General features: G+C 32.2%; 1 protein-coding gene across 1 annotated transcript; it reads left to right on the top strand.

Moving 5' to 3' along the window:
• Nucleotides 1-13,788: 13,788 nt before the first annotated feature.
• On the top strand, nucleotides 13,789-15,748 carry LOC104097469 (peroxidase 44-like). The gene is made up of 2 exons (XM_009604024.2): nucleotides 13,789-14,036; nucleotides 14,811-15,748. Exons 1-2 carry the CDS (start codon nucleotides 13,830-13,832, stop codon nucleotides 15,588-15,590), a joined length of 987 nt encoding a protein of 328 aa, XP_009602319.1. The 5' UTR covers nucleotides 13,789-13,829; the 3' UTR covers nucleotides 15,591-15,748.
• The last annotated feature ends 3,419 nt before the right edge of the window (nucleotides 15,749-19,167 follow it).

The raw sequence follows: 19,167 nt of genomic DNA, 5'->3' as shown, positions 1-19,167 counted from the left end.
TTCTGAGTTGAAGAATATTATTTGTAGTCATTGGAGCAAAAATGGCTAGAAAAGAGAAATGTAGAATGGGAAATTTTGGTTAAGGGCTTAAAGTAGAAAGATTAAACATTAAAGAATGGAATATATGCCTGCTCACAAAATGACATAGAGTTGCAGACAATATTGTAAAATGTGCAGAATAAGGAAATCATTTGGTATCATGTCTGGATTGACTAGCGGAGATTTTAGTAGTGAGGGAGCGGCAACTACCCATGGTTTCGGATTTCAGTCACACCTTTGGCAGGATGCGCTTTACCCCTAAATGTGGAACTTCTCAGCGCTAATTCGAATTTAAGTCGGGCCCTAATACAGATATCGGATGAGAAATTTAAAATTAAAAAAAAAGAGATTTGAGTAGTGTCGGATTCAGAATTTAAATTTAACTGCTTTAATTTTTAAAGATTATTTTTAATATTATACTTGTTGTATTTTTGAAATTATGGGTTCAAAACTCACACGTATATTTATTTTCCGTGTAACGAATACTATGTTCAGTTGGATCCATAGCTCAAAAACTTCATTTGCTACTGGACTTGAGGCACTTATCTTGATTAAATTGTCGGGGGTATATAAATTTTTGATAAAATTTTATTTTTTATATATGAGACAGTTCAAAATACTAAACTCTCGCTATAAAGTCAGAAAATTAAGAGTTGGACAAACGTCTGATTTTTGTTATCATTGAAATTTAAATAAAATAATATATTTTGAAATTAAGAATGTGTCACTGGATGATCTCGTGTGATGTGACACAATAACTATTTATGAATTTATAAATTAATAATTCCTATAAAGTCGCAAGTTTAAATTTTAAAAGTTATTCCTAAGTTCTTCTTTTATTATAATGAATAGTCATTGTGCATGTGAGGTGTACATTGAAAAAGACACCCAAAGACTTGATTTTCTAATTGGGTCCTACTTTAAACCGACAAAAAATCATTTTTAAGTAAGAGTTTTAAGTTTTCTACCACTTGGTAATTTAAATCTATAAGAGTATTTATTCTCTTGAGGAAAAAAAGTTAAAGGGGCGGCGATAAGATTTGGAAAGTATATAAAAGAAAATTATGAAAATAATTATAACGTAGAAGTTTATTTATTACTCCGCTAGAGATAATTTTTTTGAAGAAGATTATCTATTTGGTACTCTGTTAAAGTTTATCTACAAACAGCTGATACAGGCAGGTTGCAAGCAACTCAATGAAATGATTTGCAGCAACTTCTTATTAAACAGACAGGTTGCAAGCAGCTCAAGAAAAGCCTCGCAGGTGCTTCCTTTCTTTTATAAATAGAGAAATTTTCAGTTCATTATGTACATCAGTTTGAAGTTGAATAATATATCAGTTTATCTCTATACTTGTCTTTACTTTACAGTCATTATTTTATAACACGTTATCAGCACGAAACTCTGTCATCTCGAGCAAATACTTTGAAAGTATCAGAGAATATGGATAATTCTCAAATTATGTTTGGATCAAAGATCAATCATGAAGATATTTGTGTAATTGATAATGGAACAACTCATTCCATATTCAAAGATCATAAATACTTTTCTTATTTGCATAAGGAAAAAGCAAATGTTTCAATAATTTCTGGTAATATAAGTTTGATTGAAGGCTCCGGAAGAGCCACTATATTTTTGTCTAAGGAAATAAAACTTATCATTGTTCTCCTCCAAGTCCTGAAGAAACTTGTTGAGTTTTATGGAATATCCGCTGAAATAGGTATCATGTTGAGACGATAGATGAAATGAATATGGAATATCTTTGTATTACAAAGAATATTTCTCGCCAAAAGTGCATTGTAGAAAAGTTACCAACTTTATCTTTTGGCTTATACTATTCAAAGATTAGTACAGTTGAAGCACACTCTATTGTAAACTAGAAGTTTAATGATTCAAATACTTTTATACTTTGGCATGGCCGTTTGGGCCATCCTGAATCAATAATGATGAGATGAATTACTGAAAATTCGAGTGGGCATCCATTAAAGAACCTGAATATTCTTACAAATGATGAATTTTCTTGTAATGCTTGTTATCAAGGCAAAATGATCGCTAGCCAATGAAGGTTGGCATTGAATCCCCTGCCTTTTTAGAGCGTATACATGGGGATATATGTGGACTTATTCACCCACCAAATGGGTTGTTTAGATATTTTATGGTCCTAATAGATGCATTTTCAAGATGGTCTCATGTGTGCCTACTATGATCTCGCAACCTACCGTTTGTAAAGCTATTAGTCCAAATAATTCGATTAAGGGCACAATTCTCAAATTATCTTATAAAGGCTATTCGCCTTGATAATGCTGGAGAATTCTCATCTCAAGCTTTTGATGATTACTGTCTATCAGTTGGGATAAAAGTTGAACATCCTGTAACTTATGTTTATACTCAAAATAGTCTTGCAGAGTCATTTATTAAACGCCTGCAATTGATAGCAAGGCCACTACTTATGAAAATAAAATTGCCCACTATTGTTTGGAGCCATGCTATATTACATGAAATATCACTTATCCGCCTCAGACCGACACATTATAATACATATTCTTCGTCACAATTAGTTTTTGGTCATGAATCAAATATTGCCCATCTATAAATTTTTGGATATACTGTATATGGGCCAGTAGTATCACCACAACACAGTAAGATAGGCCCCCAGAGAAGGTTAGGAATACATGTTGGGTTTGAATCACCCTCTATTATTCGTTATCTTGAACTATTGACAGGAGATTTATTTACTGCTCGATTTGCAGATTGTCAGTTTGATGAAACTAACTTCCCACAATTAAGGGGAGAGAAAAAGAAAATCAAAAGACAAAATTGTGTGGAAAGTTTTATCATTATACCATTTTGATCCACGTACCCATATATGTAATCGGGAGATCCAGAAGATCATCCATTCACAGAATATAGCAAATCAAATGTCAGACGCATTTACTGATTTGAAAAGGATAACTAAGTCACATATCCCTGCAGATAAAGTGCCTATCCGAATTGATGTGCCAACAGGACCATCTAGTAGCATGAGAGCTAGTGAACCTAAAGCACGCTTGAAGCGTGGTAGGACTTTGGGTTCAAGGATAGAAATTCTCGAAAAAGAAAATCGACAAATGATCAAAATGACACTATAATGGGATCTCCTGAAGAGACCCAAGATTTGATTAATTTTGAGATTCCTGAAGAAATCAATGAACTTGAGACTCAAGTGAGCGAGGAACTTTTAATAAGTTCTACTGGTGATGTGATTAATTTAAATCGATCTAAAATAGTGGTGGATAATATTTTTGCATATAATGTTGCACTTAACATTATGCAAGATGGCAAAGATTTTGAACTCCGATATGTCGAAGAATGTCGACAAAGATCTGATTAGCCAAAATGTTAAGGGGCAATTCAATCAGAATTGAACGCACTTGCTAAAAGAGAGGTCTTTGGACCAGTAGTCCAAACACATGCTGGTATAAAACCAGTTGGTCATAAATGGGTTTTTGTGCAAAAAAAGAATGACAAAAATAAAATTGAAAGATACAAGTCTTGCCTTGTCGTACAAGGATTCTCAACACGACCTGGAGTTAATTATGAAGAAACATATTCACCCATTATGGATGTCATAATATTTTGATATCTCATCAGTTTAGCCTTACGTGAAAGGCTTGAAATACATTTGATGGATGTGGTTATAGCTTATCTGTATGGGTCACTTGATAATGAGATTTACATGAAAATCCCTGAAGGATTTAAAATGGCTAAAGCAAATTAAAATTCTCGAGAAATGTATTCAATAAGATTACACAGATCTTTATACGGTTTAAAGCAATCTGGGCGCATGTGGTATAATCGCCTTAGTAAATATTTGTTGAAAGAGGGTTACATAAATGATGTTATTTGTCCATATATTTTTATAAAGAGAATGACATCAGAATTTGTTATACTTGTTATTTATATTTATGGCATAAATCTTTTTAGAACTCCAGAATAGCTCGAAAAGACAATTGAATATCTTAAGAAAGAATTTCAGATGAAAGATTTTGGAAAGACAAAACTTTTTCTTGGTATGCAAATTGAACATTTAGCAGATGAGATCTTTATACATCAATCTGTGTGATGATCCAAAATATCATTTTTAAATTTAATAGTTAATTTTGTATTCTAAGATCTCGAAAAGTACTATTTATCATTCCTCGACTTGCGTGCGCAGTCCATAAAATTTTTCCGAAAAGTTTTCAGGTGAAAAATGGATTAAAATGTGAATTAGAGCTTTAAAACTCAACTGAGTTGACTTTGGTCAACATTTTGAGCAAACGGACTCGGATAAGTATTTTGACAGTTTCGGTAGGGCTGTATAGTTATTTGGGACTTAGGCGTATGCCCGGAATCAAATTCCGAGGTCCCTAGCCCGAGATATAGAATTTTGATGAAAAATTTAAAGTTTAAGTTCAAATAGTGACCGAATGTCAAATTATGTGCAAATAACCCCGAAATAGAATTTTGATGATTCCAACAGCTCCGTATGGTGATTTTAGACTTAGGAGCATGATCAGAATTTTATTTGGAAGTCCGTAGTGGAATGAAGCTTGAAATGCCGAAAGTTGAATTTTTGAGAAGTTTGACCAAGGGGTTGACTTTTTGATATCGGGGTCGAAATCCGATTCTGAAAATTTTCATAAATCCATTACGTCATTTATGACTTGTGTGAAAAATTTGAGGTCAATCGGAATTGATTTGTTATGTTTCGGCGCAAAATATAGAAGTTGGAAGATTTGAAAACTCATAATTCGATTCGATGCGCGATTCGTAATTTCGGCGTTGTATGGCATGGTTTGAAGCCTCAACTAAGTTCATATTGTATTTTGGGACATGTTGGTATATTTGGTTAAGGTCCCGAGGGCCTCTGGTAGATTTCAGAAGGTTAACGGAATGGATTTCGAACAAAAAGGAACTTCTGGAATATTTATGCTGCAGAAGCTATTTTTGGACAGCAACCGGTGCAATCGCAGAGTTGACTTTGGAAACTTATATATCAAAATCTAGAAGGAATCTGAACATTATCAAAATATGAAAGTTGTAGCCCTTTGATTCTAGTTTCCAGAATGATAAACCATTTATCATTCAGACATTTATACAAAATGTTATGATCGATTGACTGAAGCTGGTACTGTAGATTTTGGCTACAGCAGTGTGCATCGCCAGAAATTTCTGTTGCACAGGGCTGACTTTGGGAGCTTATATCTAACAATCTATAAGGAGTTGGGCGATGAGAAAAATATGAAAGTTGTAGTACTTTGTATCTAGTTTGTAGAACTTTAAACCGTTTGGCAGTTGGAGTTGAGTACAAGAAGTTAGGATTGATACACTACAGGCTATCGAGGAAGAATTTGATGTTTTCAACATAAGCATGTAATGATCCAAAAGTCCATTTTTAGTTCTAGAGATCGAAATTCGATTTCGAGACTTTCGACATTTTGATAATGAATTATAGGAGTGATCTGAAAAGTTTGGTCTAATTTCATCAAGTCGCGATTGAGTTTTAAGCGCGAAATATGAGTTAATTGTTTAACGAGCGAAATTGGTATCACATTGAGCAAATGAGCTCCGAATTGAGTTTCGATTGAACGAATGGGTTCGTAGTTTTATTTGTGACTCATAGGAATAAAAATCGTCGAATTCCGAGTTCGTATGATGGAGTTAGAGCATTTTTAGTGAAATAAAACTGCTGGTGTAAATAGTCCTGGTGTGCACCTTTAGCGACCAGATGTGACACTTAGCGACGGGATTGGACTTTTAGAGACCGGAATAGTGTTTTTGGGGCAGAAACTAAGGACCAAAAATGGTCATTTCCTTCATTTCGTTTTGGAGTTTTGGAGCACGGTTCTTGGGAGATTTTGAGGATTTCTTCAAAACTTCAACTTGGGTAAGTGTCCCATATCCAAATGTGATTATATTTCATAAATCTATGGTCATATTCATCATTTATTTCGGATTTAAATGGAAGAAATTAAGATTTTTGCAAAATCTTCCAAAAACGAAAATTTAAGATTTGGAGGTCGAGTTGTTATCGAATTTTGGTAAAATTAATATGGGTGGACTCGTAATTGAATGGGTTGTCGGATTTTGTAAGTTTCGCCGGATTACGAGATGTGGGCCCCACGGGCAAATTTTGAGCTAATTTCAGATTTTAATGAAAATGTAATATTTTCTTATGAAATTGATTACTATAATTTTTGTTGACTGTATCGAATTAATTATTACTAGATACGAGTCGATCGGAGTCGAAAAATCGAGGAAAAAGCATAATACTTGATTAAATTGGAGCAAGTCGAGGTAAGTGACTTGTCTAACCTTGTGTGGGGGAAATTTCCCCTAGGATTGGTATTGATGTGATTATTGAAATATGTTGAAAGTCGTGTGCACGAGGTGACGAGTGTGTACACGGGTTAAATTGCGAAAGATTATATTTTTAAATTGTGTAGATCACTGTTGTGCATTTATTAAATTATTTTATCTTGTTATATTTTTCATCATTGATCTGAGATATATACTTCAAATTTGTTTGATCTTTTCTTACTAATAATTTTACCTGTTTAGTTGAAACTTGGTTATTTTATTCTGTGCATTATTTGAAGGTTGATTTTCTTTAAATTAAATATTATTAATATGAAGTATTTGACATTTTAAAACTTGATATTGAAGCAACGTAGTAAAGATTTTGAAATATTATTTTCCTATATTATTTACTCCTGAATATTTTTATACTCATTGTAAGGGAGCCGTGAGCTCTTTATTGTGGAAGAATATTATTGTTGAATTATTTTGACATGAGCCGTGAGCTCTTTATTGTGGCAAATTATTATTGATGATTTATTTTGGCATGAGCCGTGAGCTCTTTATTGTGGAAGAATATTATTGTTGAATTATTTTGACATGAGCCGTGAGCTCTTTATTGTGACAAATTATTATTGATGATTTATTTTGGCATGAGCCGTGAGCTCTTTATTGTGGAAAAATATTGTTGTTGAATTATTTTGGCAAGTTAAATTATTTGAGCACTTGAGGTGCAAATTGTGATATATTGTGATATTGATACGCATGCGGTGGTATAAGGTCTGGGTGTTGAAACGCATGCGGTGAGATAAGGGTGGCTTGATACGCGTGGCTAGTAAGGGAACTACTAGAAGTCATGCGGTGTGATAAGGGTGGCTAAAACGCGGGATGCTATTTCGGAAAAAAATGTTTTCTTTAAATAAATTGTGAAGGCTCCCGCGGTGATATAAGAAAATGAGATATTGTGAATTTATTTATGATTTGGGACTACGAGGCGGTACCTCGGGAGTGCCCTTGTTGATATTGACTTATGGCCATAGTTGCTTTCGATTAGTTGTTGTGATTTTCAGAAAGTTGAAGGAAATTCTGTTTTGATTCCACGAGATATTATTTGTAATTATTTGGTGTCATTAAATGTGACATACTATTTGATTCATTTTTAATGTCATTTTATTTTACTACATTGATAAACATTTTACCATGTCATTATTATATTCCAGTAGGGCCTCACCTGACCTCGTCACTACTCTACCGATGTTAGGCTTGGCACTTACTGGGTACCGCTGTGGTGTACTCATACTACGCTTCTGCACATCTTTTTGTGCAGATCCAGGTACATTTTACCAGCCTAGACGTCAGTGAGTTACCTGCGCACGGAGACTTTGAGGTATATCTGCCAGCGTCCGCAGACTCCGGAGTCCCCTTCTATCATTTTATGTTGCTTCCTTATATTTTATTTAGACCTTGACATATAGAGACATTGAGAATAAATTCTTAGAAGCTTGTGACTTATTTCTACCGGGTTTTGGGAGTTGAAATTGTTTGAATTGTAGTTTATTTATTTCAGATATTTATTATTATTCCGCATTGATAGGCTTACCTAGTCTTAGAGACTAGGTGCCATCACGACATCCTACGGAGGGAGTTTGGGGTCGTGACAATCTGCCTATACAGAAAGAGTCTTAAAACACTTTTATATGGACAAAGCGTACCCATTGAGTACACCAATGATTGTTCGATCACTTGAAGTGAATAAGGACCCCTTCGGACCTCCAGAAGATGATGAGAAACTCCTTGATCCTGAAACACCCTATCTCAGTGCAATTGGTGCACTTATGTATCTTGCTAATGCTACAAGGTCTGACATAGCATTTTCTATTAATTTATTAGCAAGATATAGTTCTTCTCTTATACAGATATATTGAAATGGGATTAAGCATATTTTACGATATTTAAAGGGAACTCTTGATATGAGTTTGTTTTATGCTAACAAAGTTAGTGCAAATCTTGTTGGTTATGCAGATGCATGTTATTTATTTTATCCCCATAAAGCTCGATCTCAAACTGGGTACGTATTTACATATGGAGGTATTGTCATATCATGACGCTCCACAAAGCAATCTATTATTGCTACTTCTTCAAATTATGCTGAGATAATAGCTATTCATGAAGCAAGTAGGGAATGTGTATGGTTGAGATCAGTGATTTATTTTATTCAAGAAAAATATGGTTTGGGATGTGATAAAAGATCCACAATTTTATGCGAAGACAATACTGCATACATAGCCAAATTAAAGAGAGAATTTATAAAATGAGATAGAACAAAGCATATTTCACCAAAATTATTCTACACACATGATATTCAGAAAAATGGTGACATCGATGTGCAACAAATCCGTTCAAGTGACAATCCAACAGATTTGTTCACTAAATCTTTGCCAACTTTAATTTTTGAGAAGATGGTATACAAGATTGGAATGCGGAGACTCAAATATTTAGAACAAGGTTTTAATCAAGGGGAGTGAAATACACAATGTACTCTTTTTTCCTTACTAAGATTTTTTTCATGGGATTTTTTTTGTAAGATTTTTAATGAGGCAACTAGAATTCTGTATTACTAAATATGTGTACTCTTTTTCCTTCACTAGATTTTTTTCCACTGGATTTTTCCTAGTAAGGTTTTAACGAGGTACAATATCTTTTAATGAACATCCAAAGGGGAGTGTTATGAAAATAATTATACTGTGGATATCTATTTATTACTCCGCTAGAGATAATTTTCCTGAAGAAGATTATATGTTTAGTAGTTTATTGATGTTTATCTACAAGCAACTGATGCAGGCAGGCTGAAATCAACTCAATGAAATGATTTGCAGCAGCTTCTTATTAAACAGTCAGGTTGCAAGCAACTCATGCAGACAACTTACAAACAGCTCAAGAAAAGCCCCGCAACTGTTTCCTTTCTTCTATAAATAGAGGAGTTTTCAGTTCATTATGTACATCAGTTTGAAGTTGAATAATATATCAGTTTCTCTCTATACTTGTCTTTACTTTACAGTCTTTATTTTATAACAAATTTGAGATTATAGCTTTATTATTTCTTGAAGTCCGGGAATGTTGAGTTTAGACGCGAATTCAGAATTTGAGGTTTATAAGTTTCTACAACGATCTCAAATTAAAATTAAATAATAATTGAGCATCCAAAATTTGAGATTATAGGTTTCTACAATAACCTCAAATTAAAACTACATAATAATTAAGTATTCAAAATTTAATGTTTATGGGCTCCTACAACGTACTCAAAATAAAATTACATAATGATTGAGTTCAGAGACAACTATTTATAGATTTTTAGTGGATTTCTTAAAATATTTATAGAGTTTAGGAAAAAACTATTGAGTGGTTTGAAATTTTGTATTGGTTTAATTTATGGAAAAAAAAATTTGAAAACACTTTTGTACGTAAATGCTGATGTATATACTTATGAACAGGGTTATAGTCCAAAAGCATAGAGCAGTATGAGAAAAATAAATGTGGAAATGGTTCAAAAGCATAAATATGAGTAATTCCTAAAATATTAGCAAAAAAAAAAAAAAAAAAGGGTATTCCTAAAAAAAGACAAAGTCTAGTATTTAACAAAAATCTTTCTCCATCGGCTCTTTATCTTACAATTTTTTGTAAAATATTTTTTAATAACTTTGCATCTCACAAGTTAGAAATATAAAATTTTAAATAAAATCTATACTATAAAGTTTTCTATTATTTTTATAAGAAATAAATTTTATGGTAATGCTAGTATATATTTATATAGTAGGTTACGGTTCAAAAGCATAAAGTTGTACGAGGAAAAAACCGTTGGAGTATAAATCATGCATGTCGCTGTTTGTACCCTGTGCATGTCGCTGGTTGTACAGGCGACCCGAGTTAAAAATAGGAAAACAGTACTTCTAGTCCCTGAGTTATCGCGTAATTGTATTTTTAAACCTCAAATTACTCAACTAGCTGTATTTGTCCTTCAATTAAATTGAGTGTGATTTTAGTCTAATACTTGACGGAAACTAACGGGTTTAACTTCTACTGTAATAAGATTTTTTGTCTTTTTCGTCCAATCATTCCCATATAGTCACATCATGTTTCCATTTATTTTAGATGCGATCATATCCAAGTAAAAATAAAAGGACAGTCCGATGCACTAAACTCTCGCTTATGCGCGGGATTCGAAGAAGAGTCGGACCATAAGGATCTATCGTACGTATTCTTATCCTGCATTTCTGTAAGAGGCATTATATCCAAGTAAAAAAGCAATTAAATTCAGGTTCTAACCATGACACCATCATTGTCACTTACAACAAAAAATTTGAAAAAAAGAAAAGAAAAGAAATTACTCTTTCTACGATGTCAAGCAAAACAAGATTATACAAGAAAAAAACGAATTTTATAGTAAAAGCAGTTCTTTTATAAAAAATTTTAAAAAAAAATTAGAGTCCTTTAATTTGTAGAAAGAAAAGAGTGTATATTGCTCATTTTCAATGCTTTCTTTTTAATCAAATTGAAAACATGACTATTAACTAGTGGTTCTTTTCTTGAAATAGTATAGTCCTTGGTAGAATTTAACTTCCGTTAGCAGTAGTTAATAATTGGACCAAAATCAGACATTAGATTAAATTTACGGCAAATGGTCAAATATATCCATTTACTTTCGAAAATGGTCTAAGAATACTTCTCGTTATACTATTGGGTTATCTATACCCCTACAGTCATACTTTGGGTTTAAATATGCCCCTCATTTAAACGGAGGGACACGTGTCATCGTCATGTTGGCCAATTCTAAATATCTCCTAATTAATTAAAAAGACTCATTACCTATACCCGAAAATCAATTTTCTAAAGCAATTTTTTTGTTGTAAAAATTGAAAAAAACTGAAAGTCTCTTTACTAAAAACTGAAAAAACGAAAATATTTTTTTTTCCAGTTTTTCCAAAAACAACTGCTTTAAAAAAGCTGAAAAATATTTTCTAAAATATTTTTTTGTAAAAACTGGAAAAATAAATAAAAAGCAATTCTCTAAAGCAATATTTTTGTAAAAACTGAAAAACTGAATATTTTTTTTACTAAACACTGAAAAAATCGAAAATATTTTTTCCAGTTTTTAGAAAAATATTGCTTTAAAAAAAACTGAAAAATAATTTCTGAAGCATTTTCTTTTGTAAAAACTAAAAAAATAAAACTGAAAAGCAATTTTCTAAAGCAATGTTTTTGTAAAACCTGAAAAATCAAATATTTGTTTTTTCAGTTTTTAGTTAAAAAAAATTCAGTTTTTAATTGCTTTAGAAAATTACTTTTCTGTTTGTTTTCTAGTTTTTACAAAAATATTGTTTTAGAAAATATTTTTTAGTGTTTTTTAAAGTAGTTTTTTTGTAAAAACTGGGAAAAAATATTTTCGTTTTTTCAGTTTTTAGTAAAAAAAAATTAGTTTTTTCCAGTTTTTATAAAAATAAAAATTGCTTTAGAAAATTGATTTTTGGGTATGGTTAATGGGTCTTTTTATTTAATTAGGAGATATTTAGAATTGGCCAATAGGACGATGACACATGTCCCTCCGTTTAAATGAGGGGTATATTTGAACCAAAAGTATGACTGCAGGGGTATAGATAACCCAATAATATAACGAGGGGTATTTTTAGACCATTTTCGAAAGTACAAGGATATATTTGGCTCTTTGCCATTAAATTGAAGGTTACAAGCGGTCAATCGTGTAATACAAGGACCAATACAAGAATAATCCAATAATTCAAGGACCAAAATCACTATTTTTCCTTTAAAATATAAGAAACTTTATAAGTTGTGTGTCCTAAAATAGACGTGTGCCTTCAACTTATAGCCTGTTTGGCCAAACTCAAGAAATTAGCTTATTTTGAAAATTTTTTAATTTTTCAAAAGTGCTTTTGAAAAAAATACTTTTGAAAAAAAGCAGTTTGTGTTTGGTTAATCATTCTGAAAAGCAATTTTGAGCAATAATTTGTGTTTGGTCAAGCTTTTCAGAAAGTACTTTTAAGTATCAAATTACGAATTAGGACATGAATAGATTTACTTAATAGTTAATATTATAAGTAAATAAATAATCTTAAAAATTTATTATTACAGGCAATAATTAAATCTTTTCATTTTATTTAAGTAAAATATGAAAATAAAATTTAAAAGTACTTAATTCTTTTAATATAAATTAAATATATTAAAAATCATTCAACAATTATAAAAGCATTCACCCCTAAAGTCATTATATATTAGAAAGCTATCCTAAAAATAATAAAAAATATTTATACATTAATATCCTAAGTATTAGGTTTAATGGTTATTTTGGTATATACTATATTTTGTTAAAGGGTATTTTTGGTAAGAAAAAAAGTCAAAACTACTTCTGCTTCTGCTTTTGGGAAGAAGCTATTTTTTTCTGCTTCTCAGAAACTGCTTCTTCCCAAAAGCATTTTTTTTCCACAAAAAAGTTTTGCCAAACACCTCAAGTTAGGAAAAAAGAGTGCTTTTGAGAAAAAAAAATAAAAAAAAATTGACCTCTTGAGAAGCTTGGCCAAACATGCCATTAGAATCTTGATTGTAATTAATTCCACGATTATAATCCTGAAATATCTTGAATTTGAACCAAACGATTCCTTATTGGCGAGGCTACGGCCAACGACTACGTACCATGACAATTATAATAGGGAGTAAGGTTGTAATATTAGTGACAAAAATAACAATGAAAAGCTTGGCATGGGAATGTGCAACTAAAAAAATGTAGAATTTACATGCTTACAAATTAAGCACTAAATTTAACAATGTAATAAGAGCTTAGGTTATAGTGTTATAAGCAAATTCCACCTGATGTCTCAGGTTCAGTGGGTTAGATGAGATCCCTTCACCCTTAGCCAGATGTCTCGAGTTCGAACCCCGATTGAAGAAATAGGTACTGCTTCTTCTTAAGTGGACCCTACACAGTACAAAACTGGATTAGCTGATCCGGTGGGTTCCGGATACAAATAGTTATACAAAAAAAACAAATAAATTCTATGATAATGATTAAATTGTTAACAACTTAACATGAGATAATCACATATTAAATTATATTGATAGTGTATTTTTTTTTAACTTTGTTAGCGTATATAAAAGTTAAAACTACAACCCTTAGATTAGGAAAAATTAACCTGCTATATATGCCTATATTTTGCCGGCTGTCTTAAATATGTGCTTCTATTGGCTGCTATTTTAGCCGGCTCATGCAGTATATTCTCATAATAAACTTAACAAACATACAAAAGAATCAAAAAATTATCAGTTGAACACTTCAAACTTCAGCTCAAAACCATCTTTAAACTTGCTCTATATAACTGGTTTAATACTTGCTATCTTTTGTTAATAAGTGAGATCCTCTCTTGCTTTAGTTGCTATTTGGTTCAAGAATATTAGTATTAAAGAGATGAAGATAGTGACATTGTTATTGGTGTTTTTGTGTTACTTTTTTAATCAAGATTTTGTATCAGCTCAACTTAAAGTTGGTTTCTATAGTTCTAGCTGTCCAATGGCTGAAACTATTGTGAAAAGTGTAGTGAAGGAGAAGTTCAAAAGTGACCATTCCATTACAGGAGCTTTACTTCGCTTGCATTTTCATGACTGTGGTGTTAGAGTAAGAATCTTGAAATTGTTTCTCTTTGGACTTAATTTGCAGTTTGTAGTTAGTAGATTAATCATATATTCAGTAGGATTTAAGTTATTTACTCACTTTTTATACTATTACTATAGTTTAATCTATTTACTTATAAGTTAGTTATCATGTTGTTAGATATGAATTAATGCTTATCGTAGAGATTTACATGTTATTTTATATAAGTGGCATGATTGTGTAAATATATTTTGTACACTACCACACTTATATATATAGAACTTGGATTTGACTTATAATCGTGTAACGAATTACTATATTACTACAACATCAGTATATTTTAACATGTTATAGTAGGTAATTCGTCTTATTTTTCAAGTTACTAATTTTATTTTTTATTGACGGTTATTTATTGTGTATAAAAAATATTCTTTTACACTGTTAGTATAGTATAGTAGAATTTAAACTCATCCATTATATTGCTTATACCATTTCAACTTGGTAAAAGAGTACTCTATCTTAGGATTTATCATTCAAATAAAGGAGAAAAACACCTTAGGCCGCGGTTTCTATATTAAAACTTAATTCCTTATGTTTAAATTTTAGAATCAGTGAAAGTAATGTTATTCTTTATGCATTATCAAAGTATTAGTCATGTAGGCGAGCCACATATAATAGTACCAAAAATGGGAACTAAAACTATTTTTATGAATTATGTGTTCATTGCAAAACTATTAGCTTCAATTATTTTTGTTATAGTCATCTACTGATCTTTTCCTAATGTAAATATTATTTCAGGGTTGTGATGCATCAATACTGATAGATTCAGATCCAACCAACAATCAAACCTCCGAAAAAGATTCTAATCCGAACTTCACAGTACGAGGTTATGAACTAATTGATGAAATTAAGAAAAAATTAGAAGTTAATTGTCCTTCAACTGTTTCATGTGCGGACATCATAACACTAGCTACTCGCGACGTAGTTTCCTTAGCCGGAGGGCCAAAATACACTATTCCGACGGGCAGGCGTGACGGCCTCGTGTCAAACGCCTCAGAAGTGGACTTACCCGGCCCGAATCGTTCAGTGCCAGAAATTTTAGCATTCTTTAAAACCCTAGGCCTAAACAAAAATGACATGGTGACATTATTAGGAGCTCATACGGTTGGAGTTACACATTGTTTCTTTTTTCAGTCTCGGGTTTCGAATTTTCGAGGTACAGAAAAACCTGATCCCACAATGGATCCTGAATTGGTTACAAAACTTTTCAAACTTTGTAACACGTCTATCCCACCAACAACATTGGATGATGTTCCAACAACATTTTTGGATCAAAATACATCTTTTGTAGTTGACAATCAATTTTATAAGCAAATCTTGTTGAAGAAAGGGGTTTTGAAGATTGATCAAGAACTTGCTTTGGATAAATTAAGTGCACCAATTGTTTCAAGATTTGCAGCCAATGGAAATGCATTTAGACAGAGTTTTGCTAAGGCTATGGTCAAGATGGGAAGTATTAATGTACTAGTAGGGGATGATGGAGAAATTAGAAAAAATTGCAGGGTCTTCAATAAATAATCCTAATTAAAATGTTCTAAGTGTTATATTTTTGGAGTTATTAAAATCAATCTATGTTCTTATTATGTATTATCTGATATTTATTCAACGCCAGTTTGAATTAACTAGACTTTTGTGGGCTAGGAGATTTGGAAGAAAGGAAATGAGAGTTAAAAATATTGGTTTCTCTAGTTTCATTCTTTTTTTAAAATTTTATGACAGGGTAACGTAATGTATTAAGCTCCAACTATATGGTCATGTTGCAATAAGAACTCTTATTGTTGCGCCAATTCTTCTTCTTAATTTTCCGAGGTGGTATCTACTCTAGTTGGTTAAATCTTCAATATTGAAGTCGTCCTTAGTGCATGTTCAATGATTGACAATCGTTTATATATAAATCATATTTAATCCTTGCTAACCCTTGCTGACAGCGAAATCAAAATTAATGTACAATTATACATATAAAACAAAGAGAAATTAAAAAGAAATGTTTGAGAAACTTGAAGAAAGACCATCACAACTTAGATCAACCAAATATAATATGATCGGTATCACAACGATTAAGTTATATATATTTCACCAATTATATAGAAACTTGTGGAAAAAGCTAATTACTTACATCGTTATGCCATCATTCTCAGAGGATGTAGCTTAGTGGCTACGGGAATTGAACTCATAACTTTCGACACGGAGTAAAAATTTGTATGTAAAAATTCATTAAAATTGCAAAAATAGTAGATATGAACTCATAACTTTAAAAATATAATGGGTTCAATGTTAAAAATCTTAAAATTGAACCCATAAGATTTAAATTCTGGATCCGCCTCTGATCATTCATGTCCTTTTTATATCTTTTTCTTTTGCTAATACTTTTTATATCACTTTTAGTACACATAACATAACCCTTACTTAATTATATTTGTACAATTATCAAAAGTATTATATGGATATCCATTAAGTTAAAAAGTCATAATAAAATTGTTAAAGCAAGTCTTAAATTAAAGATCTTTTGCCTCCATTATTTAACGTACAAATGACGTTATACTCAATAAGTTTTAAAAATGACGTCATATCCCTAAAAGGTAAACAATGACAACTAAAATGGTTAAAAGCGAAGCTTAATTTTGTGCACGAAGGGCACGTTATGCAATGAAAATTACTATTTACTCCAAAATTATTATTTACTCCAAAATTAGGTAACAATTAAATTTGTACGCGGTTTAAAGGATGCGTGGTTTAATTCAACACGAATACTTAAGAATAACAAATAGTAAATGAATTAAAGACGAAATAAACGATCAAACCAATATCAATGTTATGACCAAACTTGATCTTAGATTGAACAATGAACTCGTCCTCGATTGGACCCTCGATTCAAGCTCAGTCGCGAATGAAGAACATACCAAGTGAGTAATGCCTTTAACAGTAGTTAGAAGACAAAAGTAAACTTTTATTGCTTTGAATTGCATGCTACAATGTACTATCCGACTAAAGAAAAACTTTTCTTTTATATAGTAGGAGAATTTCAGTCCTAGTATAAGTTTAAAAGAGGTAAAAATCTTCTTTTCTTGGTGATTGTTGATCCATAATCGATACTGAACGAGATTCGCACCGTAAAATCCGGTTGAGGGCAAATATTACGGCGCCCTATCCGTCATGCATAATCGTCCACTAGTCTCCCGAGGTCTAGAAGTTATACTCGATCCAAGGTACGTCGATTTACCATGTCTGATGTCGGATATACCAATCAATCTTCCTGGGTCTCGATATGAGGTGTCTTTGGCCTCGACTATAACCTCACGAATCCATGCTCCCCTTTCGTTCCCTCACCGGAGAATCAGGGTAGCCATTTCCCCTAATTTTACCCGTACACAGATAGTCCCCTCATTTTCTAGAGGGTAGATTTATCGAAGCGACGGGAAGTGATAAATGAACCTTGGTATCTTCCTTCATACATTACAACTGAATTGATGGGTCAACGAAATGCCCCATCCGTTACATCGTTTTGACTTCGGACACGTGTCAGTCGCCGGTTGACTGTCCTCAAATATGAAACGTCATGCATTGATTGTCCTTCCTCTATAAAATCTCCGCCCCCTTTTTCACTTCTCCACTTTTTGGTTCCAGAGCTCTTTGATTTACCCTCGAATTCTCCACTTACCTTTTACCCCTTTAAATCTTCATACATTGCTCCTTAGATCTTCATATCTCCATCCTCTAACCTATATACTTTCTCTTTGAATCTTCAACCTCGACCTTCATATATTCATCCCTTCTTCAAATCTTCATATATTTACTTCAAACCTTCATATATTCCAGAATCCGTGGCAAAAACTTCCAAGTCCATGCCTCAGCAAATCGCCCCTTCATCTTCCAACCCGGATGTCACACCTCTTTTAGCCCCAAAAGATATATGTGTTATGGATTGTTGTGGGTTAAAGAGTTTTTCCAATTAAAGTGACAAATTTAAATAAGGATTATTTTATTTATAGAGTTGCCACTTGAAATTGATTTTTTTTGTTCCAAGTCACCTTTTATTTGAATCCCTAGTCAAAGGAAGGTTTGACTCTATTATTATTGATCTGCGAAAAAAAATCCGGGTAAGGAATTCTGTTGACCGGGGAGAAGGTGTAAGACATTCCACGAGTCCCGTGGTTCTAGCACGGTCGCTTTATTGACTACAACTTGGCTTAAACTAGTTTTAGATAAACTGTAATTTATTGATTTCCATATTTTATTTGTCCGCTTTTATATTAAAATATGGAATTATCTTTGAAACGAATCACGTGTGTGAATCCGTTTTGTTTATTGTGCCAAAATTATGTCACGTGTACGTGCACACAATTAATAATATTTTTATTATATTTAAGGTTGTTTCGCCCAAAGTTACGCGAACGCATACCTTGATTTTAGTTTTAGGAATCGTAATAATGGCACGCGAACGTATACATAATCACGATAATTCAATTAATTATGAGTACTCCTAAAGAATTCTAGCGCATTCATAATTTGTTTCTTTCCTAAGTTTGAAATTATTGTGAAGGCCATGAATTATGGAATTACTTGTGGAAGAAGTGTATGATTTTAGATATTTGAATAAATAAACCATCATATATCAATACCCTACAACCAACAATTGAAGCCCAAATTCATTAGAGTCCAAATCTTCGCAACTTTAAAGCAAGTTTGAATGCCATATTTCCAAAAACATGATTAAGCATATAACATTTAAGGACTAACTTACATTATTATTTATAAAGTTTAAAGGCAAATAAATAAAATCACATGAAATAAGATAAAAATAACAGAGGGATGAATAAACCTTTAATGCAAATTTTTTAATTAAATGAGTCTCCAAGAACAGGTACAATAACTCGGACGAACGTCGAACAAGCATAAGCGACGAATAGCATCAAAATAATATCAAACCTAGTGAACGGAGCTCCAACAGAATCCTCGACCTCGACTATTGACTCCACTTTTTGGCATGTAAAAAAGGATGTTGTGAAGTATTTTTGTTGGGTTTTGGGTGATGACTTGCTGGATTGTTTGAAAGAAATACGGAGAAAGAATGACACGAGTAGAAATTCTCTTAGCG

The sequence above is a fragment of the Nicotiana tomentosiformis genome, chromosome 6, assembly GCF_000390325.3.
Source record: "Nicotiana tomentosiformis chromosome 6, ASM39032v3, whole genome shotgun sequence".
Lineage (NCBI taxonomy): Eukaryota > Viridiplantae > Streptophyta > Magnoliopsida > Solanales > Solanaceae > Nicotiana > Nicotiana tomentosiformis.
The sequence above is the reverse complement of the archived record's forward strand: the minus strand, read 5'-3'. Positions and strand labels throughout refer to the sequence as shown.